This window comes from Acomys russatus, chromosome 1 (genome assembly GCF_903995435.1).
Source record: "Acomys russatus chromosome 1, mAcoRus1.1, whole genome shotgun sequence".
Classification (NCBI taxonomy): Eukaryota; Metazoa; Chordata; class Mammalia; order Rodentia; family Muridae; genus Acomys; species Acomys russatus.
The window spans coordinates 86,349,598-86,373,753 of NC_067137.1; the positions used below are offsets into that span (position 1 = coordinate 86,349,598).

The 24,156-nt window shown below is 43.0% G+C and overlaps 1 protein-coding gene across 1 annotated transcript; it reads left to right on the top strand.

The window, feature by feature from the left end:
- The first annotated feature begins 382 nt into the window (after positions 1-382).
- Zbtb1 (zinc finger and BTB domain containing 1) lies at positions 383-24,156 on the top strand. The gene is given in 4 exon segments (XM_051147811.1): positions 383-521; positions 12,621-12,999; positions 13,001-14,526; positions 23,070-24,156. Coding segments are annotated over 3 exon segments (1,926 nt in total). The 5' UTR covers positions 383-521; positions 12,621-12,636; the 3' UTR covers positions 23,107-24,156.

Here is a 24,156-nt window from a genome sequence, read left to right on the forward strand (position 1 = left end):
GCAGCATCCAGCTGGGGGGGAGTTGGGAGGATCCCAGTGGTGTCCAGCTGTGCAAACAGGAGGAGGGTTAAGCGGACCCCAGGGGAGAGGGGCGAGAGTGCTGCCCAAGCCGCCGCCCGGGCGCCCGCGCTGCGGGCAGTGCCAGCCTCCTCGCCCCGACGCAGAAACTTGTTGCAACCAACAGGCGACCGCGGGTGCCCCTAGCCGCCAGCGGCGGAGTGGGTGGGCGGGCGAGAGGGAGGGGAAGGCTGGCGGACGCCGCGGCGAGCTGGTGGGCAGACCCGGAGTCGCCGCGTAAGCGGGGCCGGCTCAGTGCGGTGCGGCAGGCGCGGCTGTGCGGCAGCGGAAGTCCTTTGTTGCAGCGCAGTCCCTGGCAGAGCCTGAGTGTCTCGGCGCAGCCCAGCCGAGCACCGCGCGCCGTCAACTGCAGCCCGCGGCCCCTCGCCTCCGCCCGCCTTCCCCGCGGCCCCGCAGCCTTAAACTCCTTAAAACCTCCGCAGCCGCGCGTCCCACAGCGCCCGGTGAGTATCTGCCAGTCGTCGGGGCTATTTGCGCAACTTTGATCGGGGCCGGGCCACGGGCCTGGCGGAGTGCGTGGCCGCCTCGGTGTCGACCGGTGCGGGGAGCCGGAGCGTGGAGAGCGCGCGACGAGGAGCCGGTGGCGGGAGGCTGCTGAGCCGCTTGCTCGGTGCCGGCGGTCAGTCCGGTGCGCGCGGCCTCCTCGGGTCTGGGACGAAATCCCTCTTCAGACGACTTCCCAAATTACTTCTTTTCCCTTTATTTTATTTTGTGGGGAGGGGGGAGGGGAGGGGAGGCGGGAGGCTGCGCTTGATTGACGGGCCCAAAGCGCGCTTCGCTAACTTCCAGCTGCGCTTGGGCGGCCGGTGGGAGGGGAGCGTCCGGGAGCCGGAGGCCGCAGACTTGGGCGCGCTCCGAGGGAGGAGGTGGCTGGGCCGCGCGGATTCCTGCTTCGCTCTTTCCCACCCCCTCTCGTCCGCACACACGCTTTTTGTTCGGGTCCAAAGTGGTAGGTCTCGTGGGTTTGGGGATCTTTTTTCCGCTTATGAGATTTTTTTTCTCCTCCCCAAGTCTGAGGAGAAAGTGCCTTTTTTTTTTTTCCTCCAGTGGTGGGCGCTTACAAGTAGAAGTTCTGGTAGACGCGGTGAGCGTGTGAGTTGGGTGGTGGCGGTCGAGAGTCCTTGCGGCTGAAGCGTGCAGGCGTGGGTCTGAGCTCAGCCGCCGCTCCCAGGCTCCCTTTCCACCTGAGCCACCCGTCCACGTGATCGGAGGGGTTGACAAGACATTTTCCAACTCGGACGCTTCAGGAACAGGTTAATGAAAGTCCTTGTTTTCTGGGGACAGAGTATTGTATGTGTGTGATCATGTTCCTACACCGAGTGTCTCTGTGAAGGTACACGTAGATTCTCCACTGGTCAGAATGTATTTCCTTACAGTATGCATCGCTGCGGCAACATTTTTCCCTTTGACACTGGAATCCACAAGGCGTTCCATGCTTTTTTTTTTTTTTTTTTTTTTTACATTTTTGAGACAAGGTCTTGCTAGGTAGCCCAGGATCACTAGGACATAATATTCTTGCCTCAGGAAATCTTAAATTCCACTGTGATAGGCGTGAGCCTCCACACCTGGTTTGTGTTCTGAAGCTCTCCAAAACCACTTAAAATTAATTTCTTGAGCCGAAGTTTAAGGCACCTTGAAGCAGATTTGGGGAAACGATGTAGTTCTTTTGGCAGCTTAAAGGCAACTTTGGCTTTTTTTTTTTTTTTCTTAATTTAAAAGAGATTCTCTGGAATTTTGTCACTTCAAATGGATGTGATCTGGAGAAATGGGGAGAGTGGAAGTGCTGGAGGCTGAAGCCTTAAAGATGGATGTCTGGTCGGTTGCCCAGAACCGTAAAACTTCCCTTTTGAATCCGTTTTGCTGTGGTTATCTCCTGAAGTCTCAGTCATACTGAGTGGCATTAGGAGCCACATGAGGTTTCTTCCTCTTAAAGAAATAGATGGAACTAGAGTAGACAGGCGAAATGCCTTTCCAAAGGTTAATAAGAAATTCTGAGATAGAGTGTTGTGTTACAGCCACTTACATTCATTTTAACAACATGCTTTCTTCATATACACCAAAGTTTTACAGGGTGTGGTTGTGCATGTGTATAATCCTAGCACTTAAAACCCAGAGGCTGGACCAGGAGTTTGAGGTTAACCTGGACCTGGCCTACATAGCAAGACCCTCTTTTTTTTTTTTCCCCCCCAAAAGGCAAAACTGGAGGCTGGAGAGTCTCATGGTTAAGGGCTTTTCTTCTAGAGGAACTGAGTTTGACTCCCAGCACCCATACCAAGCAGTAACTTCAGTTCCAGGGACCGCTATAGTCTCCTCTGGACTCTAGGGCAACTGCCCTCATGTGCACATACCCCTGCCCCCCCCCCCCATAATTAGAAATAAAAAGTAAAACAAAAGCATCTCGGTATTCATGATGCTCAGTAAAAGCTGGGTGAGCAGTCCTTCCAGTTGACTGTGTTCTTGCAGTTTCTAACATAATGCCTGCTGTTTTGCACCAGCGTGGGTGCATCACTGTCAGAAAAGAGAACCCAGTTTTAGCCAGGGCACGAGCACAGCTTCTTGACTGTGTGTGTGTTGTGTGTGTGTGTCTGTTGGTGTTTCAAGACAGAGTTCCTGGATATCCTGGAACTCACTGTAGATGGGGTTGGCCTTAAATGCTGAGTTCCACCCAACTCTGCCTCCCAGTGTGGGATTAAAGGCATGCACCACCATGATGGGTGGGTTTGGTTTTGTTTTCTAGAGCTCGTCTCTCACTGTTCGGTTCAGTGCTGCCTGTGATAACAGGCTGTGCCGCCACACCAGGCTTTTGACCTTGTGGGTTTTTTGTTTTTGAATCGGCCTCACTATGTAACCCTGATTGGCTAACCTACAACTCTAGGCCAGGCTTGGCCTCGAACACAGTGCTAGGAGTAAAGGCGTCTGCTGCCAAGCCTGCTCATGACCTTGTGTTTTGATTTCATGGTAGCTGCTGAATGTACGGTCTGCTTCCTCATTCTCTACTTTTGTCCGTGTCTGGTACAATTATGGGCCTTTTAAAAAGTGTCCAGTGTTCCTTGCAACACCATTCAGGGGAAAAAAAAAAAACATTGCTGACTTTTTTCTTTCTTTTTTTTTTTTTTAAGGCTGTTCTTTGGCCAGAACTCAGTCTACACTATTGCCTAAAAAAGGGGGAGAGGGAACACCCAAAAAAACATTTGTATTAGAAATGCAAAAAAAAGTAATTGGGGCATGGTGGGGCATACCTTTGATCCCAGCACTCAGGAGGCAGAGGCAGGCAGATCTCTGTAAGTTCCAGGCCGGGCTGGTCTACAAAGTAAGTCTAGGACTACAAGAGAAGCCCTGTCTCCATCCCTCCCCCCACCACCAAAATGCAAAAAAGTACTTTTAGGCTGTAGTGTGTTGTCATGGGGGACATTAAATATGTAAAACATCTGCTTAAAGTTCACTTTGGACGCTAGTATTTTTTGATAGTTTCTTATGGTAGTGTCTCAGGTAATAAAACAGTGAAAATGTTTTGCTGTTCATTCATATATTTTTATGTGAGCCTAGTTAAGTTATGTCTGTTTTCCCTCAAGGTGGAAATGCCTTTTTAATGATAAAAGTGTGTGCTCTTTATAAAAATTCAACCTATACTACAGAGATAATCACTGTGAACAATCAATTCCTTGTTTAAAAACATCTGAGCATCTTCCCTGTTCTAGGCTGGTGCATTTCATAACTCCTTGAGAATTGCCAGGTAGAGGGAAAGAGAGGGTTTTTTGCATTGAGCTGATGTCATATTCTGTAATTTAGTAACCTGAAAATTTTTATGTTTAATAGGGCTGCCGTTTTAGAGTAGTCCTCATGAAGTTTACCTTGGCCAGCTTTTTCTAGCCTTTTGCAAATGTTGCAGTCCATTATCTGATTGCTTTATGCAAACTAAGCTCATTAAAATAAGCCCTTCCTGTGTCGAGAGAGTTTTCTGGTTTCCCATTGAAAATGAGTGGATACACATGCCACAAAGACCACAGCCAAGATATCCCTGTGCCTTTTGTGATGGTGTGGGATCCTTGTGCTCAGCATCCAAAGCTGCAAGAGAAATTGGATGATAGGAAGGAAATTAGAAGGACGGTGGGCATTAATGACACTGTTGTTTTAAGTGCTGGCATGGGAAGGAGTGACAGTGGTGGGGGGCGGTGCAAGGACTCTGGCCTGAATTTTGGCCACATTGAGCATCTTTTGGTTTTTCAAGACAGAGTTTTTCTGTTTAGCCATGCCTGTCCTCTGTCCTAGATTACTCACTTTGTAGTGTAGACCAGGCTGGTTTATCCAACTCACAGAGATCTGCCTGCCTCTGCCTCCCCCTCCCCAGTGCTGGGATTAAAGGTGTGAGCCAGCACGCCCAGCAATAACACTGAGCATCTTATACTCTTTAAGTTTCTGAGTACCTTGATATTTTGTCCTGTTGTCATTAGTGTGACTTAGCCTGCTGATTTAAAGGATGTGCTGCAAAGTTAGTTTTCTAATAAAGCTCAAACAGCACATACAGATTTAATCACAGTCACTTGAGAGTGTTGAGGACATACTTTGTTAAAAACACTGCTATGTGTGAATATAAATTGTTCTCAAAATCTTATTTGAAGGCTGAAGATATAACTTAGTGGTGGGGTACATGCCTATGCTGCCTGGGGCCCTAGGTTCAGCACTACAAAATATAATGCTGGGTATTAAAAAAAAAAAATCAAAGGATGGCAGGGTGTGTGTGTGGGGGTGCATCGTGCATGACTTTAATCCCAACACTCAGAAGGCAGAGATAGATGGATTTCTGTGGGTTCAAGGCCAGCTACACAGTGAGACCCTGTCAAAAAGAAAAATAACTAATTATATTTTCTTTCGGTTTCATGTGAGATGCATGTTGTCATTTTTAAGAACTGAAGAGCTTCTTGCCACATGAACTTGCCGTCCGTCGGTGGTGGTGGACACGGGTGGCCAGCAGACGGAAAGGCAGATAGGGCTGGAGGGTGCGTTCTGCCTGCCTACTAGATAAGATAGTGCAGGAACGATGGGGGCTTTTACAATGGTGGAAAGTGTGACTGTGGGAGGCTTAGAGTGTTGGGGGGCACTTAATAATCATACCCAGAAAGGTCTGTGTGGATCCCAGAAACTGAAACGCTGCATTTTGAATCAAGAGTTAAGAGTGTGGGCCCCAGCCTCTGTTTACACGATGAGTAGTTAACACCTGTTTTCTTCATCACACAATAAGGAGGCAGGCGGATCTCTGTGAGTTCGAGGCCAGCCTTGTCTACAAGTGAATACAGACCAGCCAAAGGCCACATAGAGAAACCCTGTCTTGAAAAACTAGCAAAATAAGTAAACAAATAAGGATAAGTTAAGACCTATCTCAGGGTCAGGATGTTGTGAGAATCTGCTAGCTAATGTATGGAAAGGACCTTATGAGTTGTCAACAACTATAGAAGTGTTTCAGTGACAGCCATAAGAAAAAATCTTGCCCACTTCAACATTTATTCCTTGAAAAACCGATTAAATGTCAAGCAACTACTAGAGGCCAGGAGTTGTGATAATGACTAACGTGACACGTTGATCTCAAGGAACATACAGTAAACCAAGAGTGACTGACTCATACAACCTCCAGTTTAGATGATCTGTTATTTGTCTCCCTGAGGTTCAAGTACAGGCTTTTACAGTTCAGAAGAGAGGTGCCTGCCTCATCCTGGGTCAGAAAGGATTCCCCAAGAATGGTTCCAAGTGTTTTGTGATGGGGGAGGTGTGGAATCTTAAGAGATTTAATAATGGAATTGTGTTTAGAATGGATACTTTTTTTTTTTTTTAACTGATTCTTCTTATTGGTTTTCATTTATTTTAATTAGATACAAATTTGAAGTTTTCCTGGCTGTGGTGGCACATGCAGAGGCAGGCTGATTTCTCGGAGGCCAGCCTAATCTACATAGTTAGACCCTTTCTCCAAAGAACTTTTGGTGTTTTCTCCGTTTTGGTTAGAACTAAACAGAAACTGCTGGGGCTGCCGAGCTGGAAATGGTGTACGTTATTCAACTTCCAGGCTCTGCTGAAGGGAGGGAAATGAGTAATCAGTGTGGGGAGCTCCCCGGCAGGGCATTCGCAGCTTTTACTCATTACTTACCTTCTAAAATAAAGACCAAGCTGACGGCTGCCTTCGATTTGAGTTGCTCACTATCGTAGCAGTGTGAGTGCATAAAGCGGGTACTTTGGAATAAGTAAAAGTCGTACAAAACAAACCCTGACAATACAAACGCCATATGCTAAGGGGACCAGCTCTCTGCTGTAACTTTTAGGTCAAAGGTGCCTACAGTGCCCTCTGGTGTTCAGCGAGTGGCAGTACTGCCTCTCAGATAGAGGGTTAAAATGGAGGTATAAATACCTTGCCTTTTGTACCAGAAGAGACAGTTAAAAACTCCATTTTCTTCCCTCTGCCTTCTGTGTAGATGGATTCCTTTTCTAGACCTGGAATCCAGTTGAGCTACAGAAATGGCTCATAGCAATTATTATCCATTGTCCTGCCATGAAGCCAAAGAAAGTAGTTGGGTTGCCCAGGTCCTCAAAAGATTAAATTATGTAGATTGTGCCACTGAGTTTTTGTCCAGTTTTACAGCATATAAGAGGTTAAAATGGTGGACGGCAGATCAGCATACTTTAGAAGTGACAGCTGTTGGCTTGACCAGGGGAACAGAAACAGACAAGCCACAGTCCACAAAAGAGCAGCAGTCCCTGCATTGGGCGAGACTTATTGATGAGGAGAAGTCAGGTGGTGCTGTCACAAGAGCTCTTAGTAATGGGAAGAGCCTGGCTAGGATGGAGACCTAGGTCTTACACTGGCAGCCGCTGAAACTAGATGTGACTGACCATACCTCTTAGAGTAGTTTTCTCACCCTGTGAGCCTCGCTCTTTCACGGGGGTCACAAATACTCTGCACATCCGGGTATTTACGATTCATTAACATAGCAAAATTACACTTGGGAAGTAGCAATGGAAAGACTTTTATGGTTGGGGGCGGGTTGGCCACAGCATCAACTGTATTATAGGGTCGCAGTGTTAGGAAGGTTTGAGAACCACACCTTAGAGCCTCAATTTGCTTTCTGATCTGCAAAGTAGTAAGTTGAGCTTGATTTTTCATGAAATTTTATAAATTGTATTCAGTAAGATGACATTAACTTGAAAGTTGGATTGCCAACAGCATTGTCATTGCTGGTTTATGCAAGAGCGCTTGGCTGAGTGGGATAGTTGAGAAGGAGGTAGGACTCAAGGGGTGGAAAGGCTCCCTGGGAGCTACTGAGCGGGTAGAACTGGTACCTATGCCTAGCAGTGCCAGTTTCCAGGACATTTTTTTTTCTTTTCTGTTTCACATAACAAACATGTGCTAAGTGCCAGCCATGTGGGAAGACTGTGCCGGGCACAGGAACACAAAGGCCTTTAAGTATTGTCCCTGTCCTTGAGGGCCCCGTATAGTGGTCATTACTGTACCACCCTGCTCCTTAGACCAGTTGAGTGCTAATGACACGCGGCACTAACAGCATCAGGACACATGGTGCTCTAACAGACTTTTGGGTGTGAGCACAAAACTGAGCCACCATTTATAGCATTGTTTCTATGGGAATGTGTGTTGCAGGCTCCAAATAACTTAAAAATAAGTTTTGGAACATTATCCAATTATAAATTCAGAACTTCCTGTACTAAGTACTGAATTTAATAGCCAGAATGCCTAATTTTTTTATTTTTATTTTTTTTCATTTGTCACTTAAATGGCTCAAAGTAAAACCTTTATCTTGAGGAATCTCTACAACTGATTATTCCCACAACTGTCTCTGTCCCTTTATAGCTCTGCAGTATGGAGCTGTTGGGATTAAAGGTGCACGGGACCAGCGCTTTATGTACATATTTACAGACCCTAATGTAATCAGGCAAAAGCTTATTTGCCATTTAAGAGATTTAGCCATTAGAGAAAATCATTCCTTAAATTTTACTAGTAAAATTTTCCTATAATTTGTTGACAGGAGTGCTGACCCAGCATGCAGGAAGCCCAGGGTTCTGTCCCAAGCACTTAGTAGACCAGGCACGGGGATGCAGACCTGGTTGGGAGGATCAGAAGTTCGAGGTCATTCTCTACTACAAATTGACTTTGAGGCCAGCCTAGGCTACACGAGTCCCTGTCTTTTGAGGAAAAAAAAAAAAAAAGCTGGGCGTGGTGGCGCACGTCTGTAATCCCCAGCACTCGGGAGGTAGAGGCAGGCAGATTGCTCTGAGTTCGAGGCCAGCTTGGTCTACAAAGCGACTCCAGGACAGCCAAGGCTACATAGAGAGACCCTGTCTCGAAAATTAAAAAAACAAAAAAACCCAAAAAAACAAAAAAACCCAAACCCACTTCCTTAGTATCCTTACTTAGGGAGCATATCAATAAAGACAGCTACAACTGCATTACAGCCATCATTCAGGTAAGGCTCGGCCCTTGGGCACCTGAACTCCAGTGCTTAGGTGATGGTCTTCACAGAAGACAACCAGCGAGTGCCACAGGAGCTAATAGGAGCCCTCGTCTGTGGTCCCGGGACCTCGCCTACCGCCGTTAACTGTATCCTGATGGAGTGTTTAATGGTCCTAGATGTTTGCTTTTTATAAAAATAAGACTCTCGGGCTTAGGTTAAAAATCTATGCTCTAGGTTTATGGCTGTCTGAATTGCTTAATACAGTTGATGTGTTTTGTGACCATTTTTGACTTTTAAAATAAGCTGGCAAACATTTTCAAAGCAATGTTCAATTGTAGTATAAGATCGCTGCCTCTTTATCACTGGAGTACTGACCTGGGTGTCAGACATTTGGATCCAAGTTGAGGGTTTTACTTTCTGTCCCAGCCCAGCTACCAGCTGTGATAAACGTGTTCTTCCAGTGATAGCTGGTAACACAAACAAATAGTCACAGATTTTAATCACAGGTGAAATAGAAGGACTCTTCATGTAAATAAACCTCCTAATAAGCTACATAATATAAAGTTTACTAAATTTTGGTGACATTTTTGTTTGTTTCGACACACAAAACAGGATCTCGTTGTGTAGCCTTGACTGGCCTGGAACTCACCAGGTAGACCAGGCTTGTCTGGAACTCAGAGATCTCCCCATCTGCCTCCCAGTGCTGGGATTAAAGTCACACCCAGGAACGTTTCTTTTAGATTTATTTTACTATTTGTGTGCATGAGTGTTCTCCCTTTATGTATGTTTGTACAGCACATGACTACTGAGGCCTGACCCTCAGCTCCCCTGGGACTAGAGTTACAGACAAGCAGTTGTGCACCGCCATGCGAGTAATAGAAATGGGTCCCAGGTTCTCTGCAAAAGCAAGTGTTCTGAGCCACTGAGCCGTCTCACCAGCCCCAATATTGTTTATGTTATACATAAAAAAATGAAAGGAAAGCAACCTTTTTGGAATTTGAATGGAGGTGTTTAATCAAAGTAGATGGTTTACCGGGCTTGGTGGCATATGCCTTTAATCCCAGCACTCCAGAGGCTGAGGCAGAGGCAAGTAGCTGTGAGTTTGAGTCAGCCTGGTCTACAAAGTGAGTCCAGGACAATCAAGGCTACACAGAGAAACCCTTTCTCAAAAAACCAAGCAAACAAAACAAAAAACTAACCAACCAAAAGTAAATGGTTTATACAATTTGAAGGGGAGGGGGGAATGGAGTGGGGTTGAGACAGCGTTTCCCTGAGGAACCCTGGCTGTCCTGGAACTGTATAGACTGGGCTAGCCTAAAACTCGGGGATCCTCCTGTCTCTGCTTCTCAAGTGCCAGAATTTAAGGAATGCACCACCACACCCAGCAGCTTTATATGTCTCACAGTAGGGTGGGAAGACAGGAATGCCAGACACACAGGGTTTGTATCCTCCACAGCAAGCTGCCTTCTGTAGTGCAGGCTCTTCCTGATTACATGCTGAGCGGAACCCATAATCTAGAGAAGAAAACTCCTTGTGTCCTTGGGCCTTGGGACACCTGTGCTGGTCTCAGTACTGGTTCCAATTACTGATTTATTGAATGAATAAATGTGCTGTATTAATTGTTTAGCTTAATGTAGAGTATGTGAATTGTAGCTAATTGAATACTGATTATAGCCTCATATGTATGTAGTTGGCTTTCTTTTTGTTTATATTCATTTTGGTTAGTAGCTGACTCACTTTTTTTCTTTTTTTTTTAAACTAAGGGAATTTTAGGCCCGTCATGGCGGTGCATGCCTTTAATCCCAGCATTCAGGAGGCAGAGGCAGGTGGATCACTGTTAAGTTTGAGACCAGCCTGGTCTACAAAGTGAGTCCAAGACAGCCAAGGGTACACAGAGAAATATTGTCTTGAAACTCCTACTCCCCCCGCAAAAAAAAAAAAAAAAAAAGATGGGGAATTTTTGTTTCTTTAAGATGGAAGTAGCATTTACTTTTTTAAAAAATTTTTTAATAATGTATTCAGATTACACCCTGATTGTTATCTCCTCACTTGTATCTTCCCGTTCTCCCCACCACCCCACCCCCCCTTTTCACCCTATTTCCCTCCCCTAGACCTCTGGCAGAAGGGAACCTCCTCCCCTACCTTATGACCACAGCCTTTCAGGTCTCATCTGAATAGCCTGCTTCCCTAGAAGGGGAATTTTTTGACTCTGTCATTTGGCTTTTACTTGGAAGGAAACTTGAAGTTATCTAATTAGATTTACCTCCTGTGCTTCAACAAGCATCGCCACCATTACTACCGCAGCCAGTATTATTTCTGCTAATTATCACATCGCATTTTACACGTTAGCTTTGTGGTCCCTTGTGTTTTTTATGTAAGTCATTGTTATTCCCTCCTTAGTACTGAGGCAAGTGATAGTAAGCAGGATGGGAGGGCAGGACTCGGCTCTGCCTACTGAGCTGCACTGCCTCACGCAGTTTCTTCTCTGCTGCTCTGTGTTGGCATCGCTAGGTTTGTTTCCGTTTCCAGCGGTTAATGCCAGGAAGCCTTTTTCAGAAATTTTGGTCCTTTTTGCTTCTGTCTCTTTATTTTTTCATTAAAAGTTTCTGTGAACCCTATAGGGGAATGACTGGTGACCTCAAAATCTCACCTACCTAAAATGGGCGTGGGTCAACGTTGTGTACTTTCTTACTTTTTGCATTCCATTGTATTATTGTGTAGATTTGTTTTATGTAATTCTGGTTGTGACATAATGTTGTTTCCGCACCCTTGTTTGTCTTTAAAGTGTTTTAAGAGTGATTTATTTAATGTTACGTGTATGAGTATGGTGCCTACATGTGTGCCTGTGTACCACATGTGTGCCCACATGTGTGCCTGTGTACCACATGTGTGCCTGTGTACCACATGTGTGCCCGCATGTGTGCCTGTGTACCACATGTGTGCCTGTGTACCACATGTGTGCCTGTGTACCACATGTGTGCCCACATGTGTGCCTGTGTACCACATGTGTGCCCGCATGTGTGCCTGTGTACCACATGTGTGCCTGCATGTGTGCCTGTGTACCACATGCGTTCCTGGTGCTTTCGGAGGACAGAACAGGGCACTGGGTCCCATGGAACTAGTTACGGATGGTTGTGAGTCACCTTGTAGGTGTTAGGAATTGAACCTGGGCCTTCTACAAGAGTAACAGGTGCTCTTAGCTGCTGTGCCATCTCTCCAGGCTTCTTTATCAATATATCTTAAAGGCTAGTAAATTAACCTTAGTGTAGGTAGCTCTTATCGACAACGTGATGTCTTTGAACGTACATAGCTTTTGTACTTAGGCATGTCCTCAGCTTAGTTGTGGTCATCCAAGACACAGGTTTGAAATTTATTACCTTCTTGAAACACTTGACTTGGCTTCCAGGAGATACAGTGGCTTCTTCATTTCACAGGCAGCATCTCTTCCCCCGGGAATCTGTTAGCGTTTAGGTAGGGAAATAGGGGGACAATATGTGTCTGTATGTAGCCGGGTATCATGGAACTACAGGTATGTGAGCCAGAGCTGATCTGTGAAGAAAGATAAAAGCAAAGAGAAATGAACGGACTTGGTATTCTCTTGAATACTACTAGACAAGTTTTAGAGCTATTTTTTGTCTATGTGGGCTGCCTGCTAGCCTCATGGGTCTGCCCCATGCCCATCTTTTTAAACATCTGGTTTCTGGGGGGTCCTCAGGCTTCTTGATTGATTGATTGATTGATTGATACAAAGTATAACTAAGTAGCCTTGGCTGGCCTGAATTTCCTGTGTAGACCTGGCTGCCTCTGACTCCTGAGAGCAGGTGTGTCAGACCCTGGCCCTCTCGCTGTATCAGCACTCCACCAATGAACTAGCTTGGGTTTGGTTTTTAACTTAAAAAATATTAAGGACTTTGCTTTTGATGCCTTTTGTTCAATGAGAAGACTGAATAAATGGTTAGGTGTTTTCATCTTCAAATGTAAAAGACGATTTGATTGTAATAGCAAAATTATTTAAGTTAAAAATTGTGCTAAAAGTATCCTTTTTCTCAGTGTGTTTATGAAACCTGGCTGTCGTGTTTTTGTGTTACGTAGGTCTGATCAACAGAAGATGGCCAAGCCCAGCCACAGCAGCTATGTCCTCCAGCAGCTAAACAACCAAAGAGAGTGGGGCTTCCTCTGCGACTGCTGCATCGCTATCGACGACATTTACTTCCAAGCACACAAAGCCGTCTTGGCTGCCTGCAGCTCCTATTTTAGAATGTTTTTCATGAACCATCAGCACAGTACCGCACAGCTGAATCTCAGCAACATGAAAATAAGCGCCGAGTGTTTTGATCTCATCTTGCAGTTCATGTATTTAGGAAAGATTATGACCGCTCCTTCCAGTTTTGAGCAGTTCAAGGTGGCGATGAACTACCTTCAGCTGTACAATGTCCCCGACTGCTTAGAAGACATACAGGACTCGGACTGTTTCCAGTTCAAAATGTTCGTCTTCTGCTTCCAGCAAACAAAACAGCAAGATGATCTTCGGGGTAAGAATGTATGAAGACACAGTGGCTAGAAATGGCAGCGAGGCCAACAGGTGGTGTGCAGAGCCCAGCTCAACGGTGAATACACCACACAACAGAGAGCCAGATGAAGAGTCTTTACAGTTAGCTACCTTTCCTGAGCCACTGTTTGATGTGTGTAAAAAAAGTTCTGTGTCCAAATTATCTGCTCCGAAAGAACGCGTGTCCCGGCGCTTTGGACGGAGTTTTACCTGTGACAGTTGTGGATTTGGCTTCAGCTGTGAAAAGCTGCTGGATGAGCATGTGCTGACCTGTACTAACAGACACTCGTACCAAAGCACAGCCAGAGCGTACCACCGGGTGGTAGATACTAGAGATGGGAAAGATGGTAACGTCAAAGCCGAGCATGGTGGGAAGGATTCTTCTAAAACGTTCTCTGCACAGACAGACAAATACAGAGAAGACGCTGGCCAGGCGCCTGATGATTCAGCTTCGACCACTGGAAGCAGAAAAGGCACAGTGGAGCCTGGCGAAGAAAAAAGTAGAGCTGCTGAGACGAAAAGAATTATTATCAAGATGGAGCCAGAAGATATTCCTACGGACGAGATGAAAGACTTTAACATTATTAAAGTGACTGACAAGGACTGCAATGAATCCACTGACAATGACGAGCTAGAAGACGAACCTGAAGAGCCATTCTATAGATACTATGTTGAGGAAGATGTCGGCATTAAGAAAACTGGTAGGAAAACCCTAAAACCCCGCATGTCCATAGGCGTGGATGAGAGAGGTGGTTTAGAGAACATGAGGCCCGCTAACAACAGCAGCCCCATACAAGAGGACGCTGAAAATGCTTCCTGTGAGTTATGTGGACTCACGATAACTGAGGAAGACCTGTCATCCCATTACTTAGCCAAACACATCGAAAACATCTGTGCGTGTGGCAAATGTGGACAGATACTTGTTAAGGGCAGGCAGCTTCAGGAACACGCTCAGAGATGTGGAGAGCCTCAGGATCTAACACTGAATGGGCTAGGGACCACAGACGAGAAGATGGACATGGAAGAGAACGCTGATGAGCAGTCTGAGATAAGAGACATGTTTGTGGACATGCTAGATGACTTCAGGGACAATCATTACCAAATTAACAGCATCCAGAAGAAACAGTTATTTAAACATTCTGCCTGTCCCTTTCGATGTCCTAATTGTGGCCAGCGCTTTGAAACTGAAAATTTAGTGGTTGAACATATGTCTAGCTGCCTAGACCAAGAAATGTTTAAGAGTGCCATCATGGAAGAAAATGAAAGAGATCACAGACGAAAACACTTCTGTAATCTGTGTGGAAAGGGATTTTATCAGCGGTGTCATTTGAGAGAACACTACACTGTTCATACTAAGGAGAAGCAGTTTGTCTGTCAGACATGTGGAAAGCAGTTTTTAAGAGAGCGGCAGTTGCGCCTGCACAATGACATGCACAAAGGCATGGCCAGGTATGTCTGTTCCATTTGTGATCAAGGAAACTTCCGAAAACATGACCATGTACGGCATATGATTTCTCATCTGTCTGCTGGTGAGACGATATGCCAGGTCTGCTTCCAGATATTCCCAAATAACGAACAATTGGAGCAGCATATGGATGTTCACCTGTATACGTGTGGAATATGTGGAGCAAAGTTTAATTTGAGGAAAGATATGAGATCACATTATAATGCCAAGCATTTGAAAAGAACCTGAGGGGTTTTCTACTGTACGGGATGTTTAGTTGCTAGGCAGAACACCAAAGCAAAAGGATATGAGCTATTTAGAAACTGATTTTATAAGAAGTGTTGAAAGTTTTTTCAAGGCCCTTTTACTTTTTAACATTTTTGTTTAGGACCTTAAGTGTATCTAGGCATTAAGTGTTTATCATTTTTGTTGCTTTTGAGAACATTCTTTGTTCCTAGTTTTCTTAACTATATTAAAATTACTTTTCAATGTAGACTATAAGTGGCTGTTATCCCTTCAATAACTATTAAACTAGTTTTGGGGTTTTTTTAAATCAATAAGGTAATGACTTCACTATTTCTATGTACTTTCATCTTAAGGTTATCCTAAGAAATTTTAAACCCAAGATCATTGACCATTCCTGCTTAAATTTTTAAAGAATTTTTTAATAACTATTTAAAACTATTCCTATTCATTTTTAGCTTTTTTTTTTTTTTTTTGCTTTTAGTGGTGGTGGGTGTTTGGGGGGCTTTTGGCCTTTTGTCAGTTGTATAGTGGGGTATCTATGGTTTGTTCTCCCTTATAAATGAAATCTATATTCTTAAATTGACAAACTTATTAGGCAAGTGAGGTGCACTGAATCTGACCTTTAAGGTTGACATGGGCTCAAGCTTGGCCTGAGATTGATGGACCTAAGGAAATTCCTATAAATGAACATTTCCTATAATTGATAAAATATTATCATTTAATAATCACATTTTAAACTTATATTAAGTGTAAATCCCAATGACTTTCCCTCACTTGAAAAATTAGTGGGGATAAGCCATTTTGTTTTGTGATAATGAATTTAACTATGATAGTTAATTAAAAAGACATCTTGTATTCATTAAAATATTTTAATTTAAAAATATTCTGATTTCTAAAGTGTGTTAGTTTATCAATTATTTTGTTTATAAATAGAATTTAATAGCTTTTTAGGAATATGACATCTAAAGAAAAATGACTTTTCATTTTTAAAATTACTTTGGAACTGAGATTTGAAAAAGCTGCCGTGTATATTGATAATTCTAATAAAATAAAGAAATCAATTATAAATCTGGTTGTTCTATAAAAGTAGAGTGCACAAAAGTGTGTTGCGTTTTACAATAAGATTTGGAGGAAATGTGTTGTGGCAAATTGCAGTTTATTTGCTATACTCTATGTCATTTTCTGTAAAAGACACAAGACTTGAGGACTAGAAAATAATGACAGCATATAAGTAGAAACAGCTTCCAACTTCCCAGGTGAAGTCATCCTGTTGTTAGTTGATGTTGACAGGGTCTATCCTATGCCAATTACATGTGAACTAAAACACTGGGAAAACAACCCACCAATAAACATATCTGCCGAATAGAATGCCTTTTAATGTGAATTACTTGGAACACCCTTCTTATACTGAAAGGGATTTCAGTTAGCGTCTATATTTAAAAGTATGGCTTTGATTGTAGACAGCAGTTTAAAAGCATGGCTCTTTTTTGCTCTCATGATATTTTTAGGCTATGCAAATCGTCTTTTCACATGCTGTTTGCATAAAAGCACCAGTTGCCGAGAGAACTGAGAGCCGAGTTGGCTAGTGCAGGGTTAGGTGACAGTCCTAGAGCACAGTGTGAGCCTGGAGCTCTCTGGGCGTGTGTTGAAGTGTTCGTGAGGAGAGAATAGCTCGGGAGCCAGGACAGAGCTGGAACGTGACCCGAGAAGAGGCACAAAAGCGTAAATGAGATCTTGAGAATTGTTTTTCAGTGCTCACACATGGTTAACAGAAGAGGCTAGAAAAGTCTTGGGTGTAATCGTTCAACAAGTATTTAAAACTGAAAATGAAACATAAAATTTATATCTAGATTATTAATGAGAGCCTGATAAATAAATGTTCTCTAACAAAACTAGACATCAAAGAGAGAAGGTGAGTTGAAATGAAATGTTCAGATTCTGTAGTGTCCAAGGGGACCTCATTTCCTTTGGGGTCACATCCTATCAATTTCTGTAGCAAAGGCTTTCCCACAGTTAAAGGCATTTTCTAAATATTTCCCCTCTTTGAAGAAGGAACCCTCTTTCGTGAAGAAGAGAGATTTAATGCAGTGTTTATCATCTGCTAACAACTAACAAATAAGCAAATATATAAACATAACTTTACCCAACTGTGATGCTGTTTCAAAAAGCCATGTTTGATGATGGTTTCTATTTCATACTATATAGTATACATGTTTTGGGGGGAATTAAGCTACAGGGTAGCACAGAATGTACAAGGTACAATTTTCTTTAACAAGACAGGGTTCAGGTAAAGGTGCTTAGCTAGTAAAATTAAGCATCACTGGTTCCTCTCCCTGGCTCCCTCTTGCCTTGCTGCCTGGGCTGGGGCTGGGGCGGGAAGGCACTGCCCCCTCTGCTGTTGCTGCTGCAATGACTCAGGGCTGGGCCCTGCCTGCCGCTTCTGCTTTGCTACGTCACACTTTTAGGATCCAGATTTCCAGATCTGAATAGGAAAAGGGAAACTAGAGAGATGTCCTTTCCCACTGTTGGTGATAGAGTTTTCGTTTGAAGGGCCCTTTCGGGAATTTCTTAGTAACAGTGAACACCCTAATTGGATTTTCCCTCCTGGTCTTCCAGATCAAGCGCAGAACCTCAGCATGCTGGGCAGCTGTTCTGCCCTGAGCTGTGTACTGGAGTTTCCCTTTTGGAAACAGGAAAAATCCTGGAGAAATAATCTGTTTCTAACAAGGGCAACACTACTACATGGATCTAAAATTATTTCATAAAGGCTGGACCTCAGAACTGCAGAGGACTAGGACTCAACTTGTTTTAACCTTTTTCCCTTGCAGCCCAGGCAGGGTTTGTGACTCATTGCCTAACCCAGGCTGGCCCCACGATAATGCTGTCCTCTTCCTCAGCCTCCCATCAGGAATTACAGATGTGAGCTAAAGTATTCAGCTTCTGGTGTTCTCTCAGGTTCTTTGGGTTTGTTTGTGTTTGTTTGTTTGTCTGTTTGTTTGTTTGTTTGAGGCAGGGTCTTGCTTGGTAGCCTAAAGGTTGGAATGGAAGCCTGTTCTTTAGCCACCTTTGGGAATGCTGGGATTACAGTAATACACCACCATACCCGGTTCATTTCTTAGCTAGATTGCAGAACAGTGAAAACTGATGGGATCGTATCTGTAGAGTGCTGAGGCTGTAAACAAGCTGTGTTAGTGCATTTGCCAGAAAACTAAGAATTTGACATTTACATCCCAGATTAGGAAGCCCGTAGCCTGACCATAGCAGGGCTCTCTGTAGTCCCAGCATCCATTCCTTCCGTACTCTATACTCAGGTGTTTTTGCACACACAGTTTTATCTATTTATTAAGTATACAGTGCTCTGCCCACATCTATGCCTGCAGGCCAGAAGAGGGCATTAGATCACATTACAGATGGTTGTGAGCCACCATGTGCTGGGAATTGAACTCAAGACCTCTAGAAGAGCAGTCAGTGCTCTTAACCTCTGACCCATCTCTCCAGTCCAATTTCTCATGGTTTTTTGTTTTTAGATTTTGTGGGTTTGTTTTTGTTTTGTTTTTCCAAGACGGGGTTTCTCTGTGTTATCTTGGCTGTCCTGGACTCTTTATAGACTGTGCTGGCCTCAAATTTACAGAGATCCGCCTGCCTCTGCCTCCCAAGTGCTGGGATTAAAAGCGTGCACCAGCACGCCTGGCTAATTTCTCATATTTTTAAAGTGAAATTTTTCAGAGAAATGACCCACATGGGAAACTTTGACTGTAAGCAAAAATCAAATTAGAAGGAAGGATTACAGAAGGGTGCTGGCAGATTTAAACTGGTCGTTTATGCCTATAGTCCCAGTATGCAAGAGGCTAGGCTGGGCTCAAGGCTACCACTTGAGTTCTGGGCTATGCTGGTTTTTACATAGTTAGACCCTGTCTCAGAAAAACGAACGTTGCCAATAAGGACAGCTCATTAAGACAGAAGAATAATGGGCTTGAAAACAAATGAAGCAAATACAGGAACATGAGCCTAGGCAGGTGGACAGCCAGGGTTACACAGAGAAACCCTGTCTCAGAAATAAAGAGCATGGTGTAAATTTGAGCATAAATCACTATATGGGAGTTGTAGGCTTTAAGTCATTTGATTAGGCTAATCTTACTGTAACTGAAACACCCAATGGGACAGTGATTGTGAGCATGCCAAAGATGTGCTCGAAACTCTGTAGTTACTAGATCTCTGAAAAATCTTCCTAAGAACTAGTGTAACAGTTGAATATGGAAAAGTAAAACCTATCATTGTTTAAAAAAAAAGATACATCAGCACCGAAAGAAGACCTGAGTGTGTACATGTACATGTAGCTAATTTGAAACTGGGTTTACCATATCTTAAGAGCTGGATATAATGCCACATGTGTAAACCCAGCATTTGGGAAGTTGAGCCAGGAGCATTAACTCAAGGCTGGGCACAGTGGCACATGCCTGTAATCCCAGTAGTCAGGAGACAGAGATAGGCAGATCTCTGTGAGCTCAAGGATAGCCTGGTCTACAAAGTGAGTCCAGGACAGTCAAGGCTACACAGAGAAACCCTGTCTCAAAAAACAAAAACCTCAAGGCCAGCCTGGTCCAGGTGATAACCTGTCACAAGTTGCTTTTTTTTAAAAGACGACTAGGGCTGGAGAGATGGCTCAGAGGTTAAGAAGACTGGCTCTTCTTCCAAAGGTTCTGAGTTCAATGCCCAGCAACCACATGGTGGCTCACAACCATCTATAATGAGATCTGGTGCTCTCTTCTGTACATTTGTAGGCAAAATACTGTATAAATAATAAATAAATATTCTATATATATATATATAAAAAAAAGAAGACTTGAGACCAGCCTGGTCTACAAAGCAAGTCCAGGACAGCCAAGGCTATACAGAGAAACCCTGTCTAGAAAAACCAAAAAAAAAGAAAAAAGAAAAACAAACAGATCTTTGAGGCCAGCCTGGTGTATAGAGTGAGTTACAAGACAACCAGAGCCACACAAAGAGAAACCCTGTTTTAAAAAAAAAAGAAAGAAAGAGAAAAAGAGCCTCTCCCACCGCCCCCCTCACCGCAACATCTGTTTTGATGAGTTCCTCAACTTTGTTCACCATTCTCTTTTTCTGTATAAGTGCTTCCCAATGATAAAATGCCAGTTCTCGCCCACTAACTAGATTGCACACCAGTGGAAACTGAGGGGACCTTATCTGTAGAGACTTGTCCTTAGTGCTTGGTGGCTGAGGCTCAATAAACTAGGTGTGCTCCTGCATGCACTAGGAAACTAAGGATTTGACATTACATCCCAGATTAGGATGCCCATAGCCTGTCTATAGTAGTCCCAGCATACGTTCCTTCAGCACTCCAACCTCAGGTGTTTTGCACACACACTTTTAATTAAGCCTTATCCCCTTTGAGGTAAGTATACTGGTTTTCCACAAAGATTAAGAGACAAACTATGTCTCCTAAACTATATATAGAGTATACATTAGACCTGGGACTTGAGCTTAATCTTTGATTTGGGCTACATTCTTTTCCTTAATAATGAAGATCTGTTCCATCTACAAAGAAGTGCCTTTTCAGCATAAGCCACATAGAAAGATCATGTGAGGCTGTGTTTGGTCATCTGTCATCTACAATGCCTAGTAAGGTGGCTGGTAACAGTGGGTACCTAAGGGACAACCTCTGGTGAGACTATGAGAGTAGAAAGCAAACTTGATTTGAATGAGTTATTCAGAGTGTTGTTTTAGACATAAATATGAAACACTGAGCAATGTTTTGATTTTTGCTTCATTTAAACTTAAAATCCAATAATCAGATGAAAGTTAGTTTGGATTCAGATTGCACATGTCTGAGTCTGGGGCTTCCCTTCCCTTCCGTCCGCTGTTCCTGTTCTTTGTGTTTTGATCTCTCCACTAACCTCTATTTCCTCATTGGTTACAAAGCTAATGAGTTGAAATCAGATGGCTTGAGCACATCTTCCCAAGAAAAAAAGGCAAAATAACAGAATAACCAGTTTCCTCCTTTTGCTTTAGTAGATGTGGATAAGAAACTCATTTCTTTGGCCAGCAAACATTTCCCACCCCCATTGGTATAGTGTGGTTGCTTTGCTAAAGGAACCTGCTTAAAAACAAAAATTGGTTACTCTTACAATGTCTAGTCCCATTTATAAAAATATCTAGAATTCTAGGCAAGCTCCTCAAAGGCAGTCTTACTTACAAAAGCGAGAGATGACCCAGGAACCCAGCAAGTGACAGCTTCGCAACCACTCAACCTAGCAGCAGCACACACATGTACACACGCATGCACGCGCGTTAAATAATGCTTTAAGGAGAACAACAGGCAGCTATTATTTAATGTTTGTATGGCAGATTCTATGCTAGACACACCACTTTAATAATTTAGCTATCATATGTTAATGACATTTTAAAAGTAAGAAGACTGGAGAAGGTTCTGTGACTGGTGCCAATGTACTATTTAGTCAGCTCACTCTTCACTGCTGTCTGTCAAATCCTAGGACATACAACTTGGTAATGGGTATAGTCTCAATAAAAACATGATATTTAGCTCTATGTTTATTTGCTGGCAAACACAAAAGCAGAAGGGTTTTCATGTTTGTGTCTATCAGTGACAATTAGTAAATAGAAATTAACCAAAGAACAGTAACAGCTTATACATCTGTACTAATTTTGAACCGATTTAATACTAGCATTCAAATGTACAAATATACATAACTGAAGTTAGTATTGAGTTTAAGTCTTTAACTTTCTTATATCCAGGAGAACAAAATCACTGAAGCAATTAATAATGATTTTCTTTCTGTCAAATGTGCTAAGTACAAAAGCATAGGAAAGACTAGCACCTGAGGAAGGTGAGGAAATGCACTAAAAAAAAAAAAACTGGTCATGGTAGCAATGTGCCTTTAATTTCAGTACTTGGGAGGCAGAGACAGGAGGATCTCAGAGTTCAAGGACAGCCAGAGCTACATAGAAAAACCCTATGCAAAAAGAAAAAAAGCATAATAGGCTGTAATGACCTATTTGAAAAAGGACTAGAGTTTATACAGCCTTTCAGCCATGCTTAGAAGAATGCTGTGTTTTTATTCTCTTTAAACCAGTAGTTTATACTTGTTTGTTCACTCTATCAAGACAGGCCTAGGGTTTTGTTTTGAAGATGGGGTCTCAGCTCAGGCTGGCCTTGAACTCCTGATCCTACTGCCTCCACCTCCCAAGTGCTCGTATCACAAGCATGTGTGCACAGCCGCAGTGCTGTTTCTGGTGACACAAATTTAAGCACTCAGATTATGAAAATCACCTTTAAGTTGGGCAGTGGTGGCACACGCCTTTAATCCCAACATCGGGAGGGAGGAGCAAACGGATCTCTGATTCGAGGCCAGCCTGGTCTACAAAGTGAGTCCAGGACAGCCAAGGCTACACAGAGAAACCCTGTCTCGAAAAACAAAAAGAAAGAAAAAGAAAAGAGAAAGAAAACCATCTTTTCCTCCAAATGCTTTGTTCCCTAATGTGAGAATATTTTAAGGGACTCGTTTTTTTTTTTTTTTAGGCTATAAGTATTAGGGTAAAACCTTCCTGTGAAAATATCACTCTGCCCAGTATCAGGAGGACAGTTAGTAGAGTTACAGACCAAGGACTATTCCTGGCTGTATTTGTACTTGGTTTTCATTTTGCAGAGTGTACACTTAATATTTGAAGAAAGTAGTGTTTGTGTGATGGCTGAAGACTAAAGCAAGCATGAACTTAAATTCACATCTGTATGTCAGTCAGGCATTTGTCATTAACCAACACATTGTCAACTATCTTACTTGAAGGGAAGCACTTCCCCTCCACACTCTCACTTGTCGACATCTCATTTTATGCTGCACTTGTGTACCAAGCCATTCCTTAAGTCATATGAGTAATAAAAACAAAGGGTGCTTGTATTTGAAGAAATATGCCAGTAATAATACTTTATATGCCTTTAATCCCAGCACTCAGGAGGCAGAGGCAGGCGGATCGCTGTGAGTTCAAGGCCAGCCTGGTCTACAAAGCAAGTCCAGGACAGCCAGGGCTACACAGAGAAACCCTGTCTCGAAAAGCCAGGCAAACAAACAACAAAGCAAAAACAAAAAAACATTTATACTTGAAAGGTATACATTTGAGAAGTAAATTCAAGTTCTAGGAGCTATTCTCTTGTTCCTACTCTGTGCCAAAGCTAAAATATTCTGACCTACGAAGCATAATGTTGTCTTGTAGAGCAGTTGACTTGTGGTACTATTTTTCTTGAGTTTTGTCTTTTTCTGTGTGGCAGTGGTGCAATAGGGCTATCTAAGCCTCTGGAGAAGTGACAGATCTGAATGTGGAGAGGACATGGGGAAGAGGCATTCTACAGCAGATAACCTTTAAGTGCAGACCCAGGAAATCACTCTGATGTGGCACCGTCTTTTCTGTCTTCCTGACAGACATCATCATCCCCAAAGTTCCAGTGACAAAGATCCAAGGAAACTCAATAAAGATCACTTTGGAATCACTTTGTTGTAACAAAACTGATTCACGGTGACTCTCCTAGTACTTACGGAAAATCTGCTAAAGAAAAGTGACTGTAAAAGTCATGTGACATCAGTGATCAAAGCTACACTAAAACGAAACTTTGTGCCATGTATCGTCACAGTTCCTTTCTAGAATAAAGGGCTTGCTAGACTACTGTACATACATTATAAAGGGAGAAAATTGCATATTGCCATAGACACATACCATTCTAAACTAAAAATAACCAGAATTGTAGCTTATATATTATGAAATGTAGTTAAGCAATTTAAAAGGGTACTAAAAATATCTGTAGAGTATAAGTAAAAAGAAATGGGTACAGAAAAAGAAAATCCAAGACCAGATAATGTAGCTGTTACAGAAATGTAACACTGGCCCGCCTGTTTCCTCACTCTACCAGTCACAGACTTGTTTATGAATAGTAGTGGTAGATCCTCACTAATCATACATTACACTGTCTTCTGAACTTATCAATGTGAATCCACAATGTAGAATACATGTGTTAACCTCAGAATTAGTGTATTCTGCCATGCTCATCTTCAATTTTCAAGACAAAGTACTAAATGAAATGATAATGTGTTGATAAAAACCTTTCCTGAGGAGATTATGTAGTGAGATTTGAGTCTGGCTGTGACTACCAATGCTTTGCTACACATCACTCTTTAACTGTATGAATCTTGTACCCGTATTATCTCCTTATTGTGAATATACTTTCTTTTACTTTTTGTAACTATGTGGCTGATTTCTTATGGCTTCTTTGTTTTTTGTGTGTATGTAATATCAAATGGTTAAGTTCTTACTTTGGTTTATGCAATTTTTTTTTTCAAATATTTTAATAAGTTACACAAAGA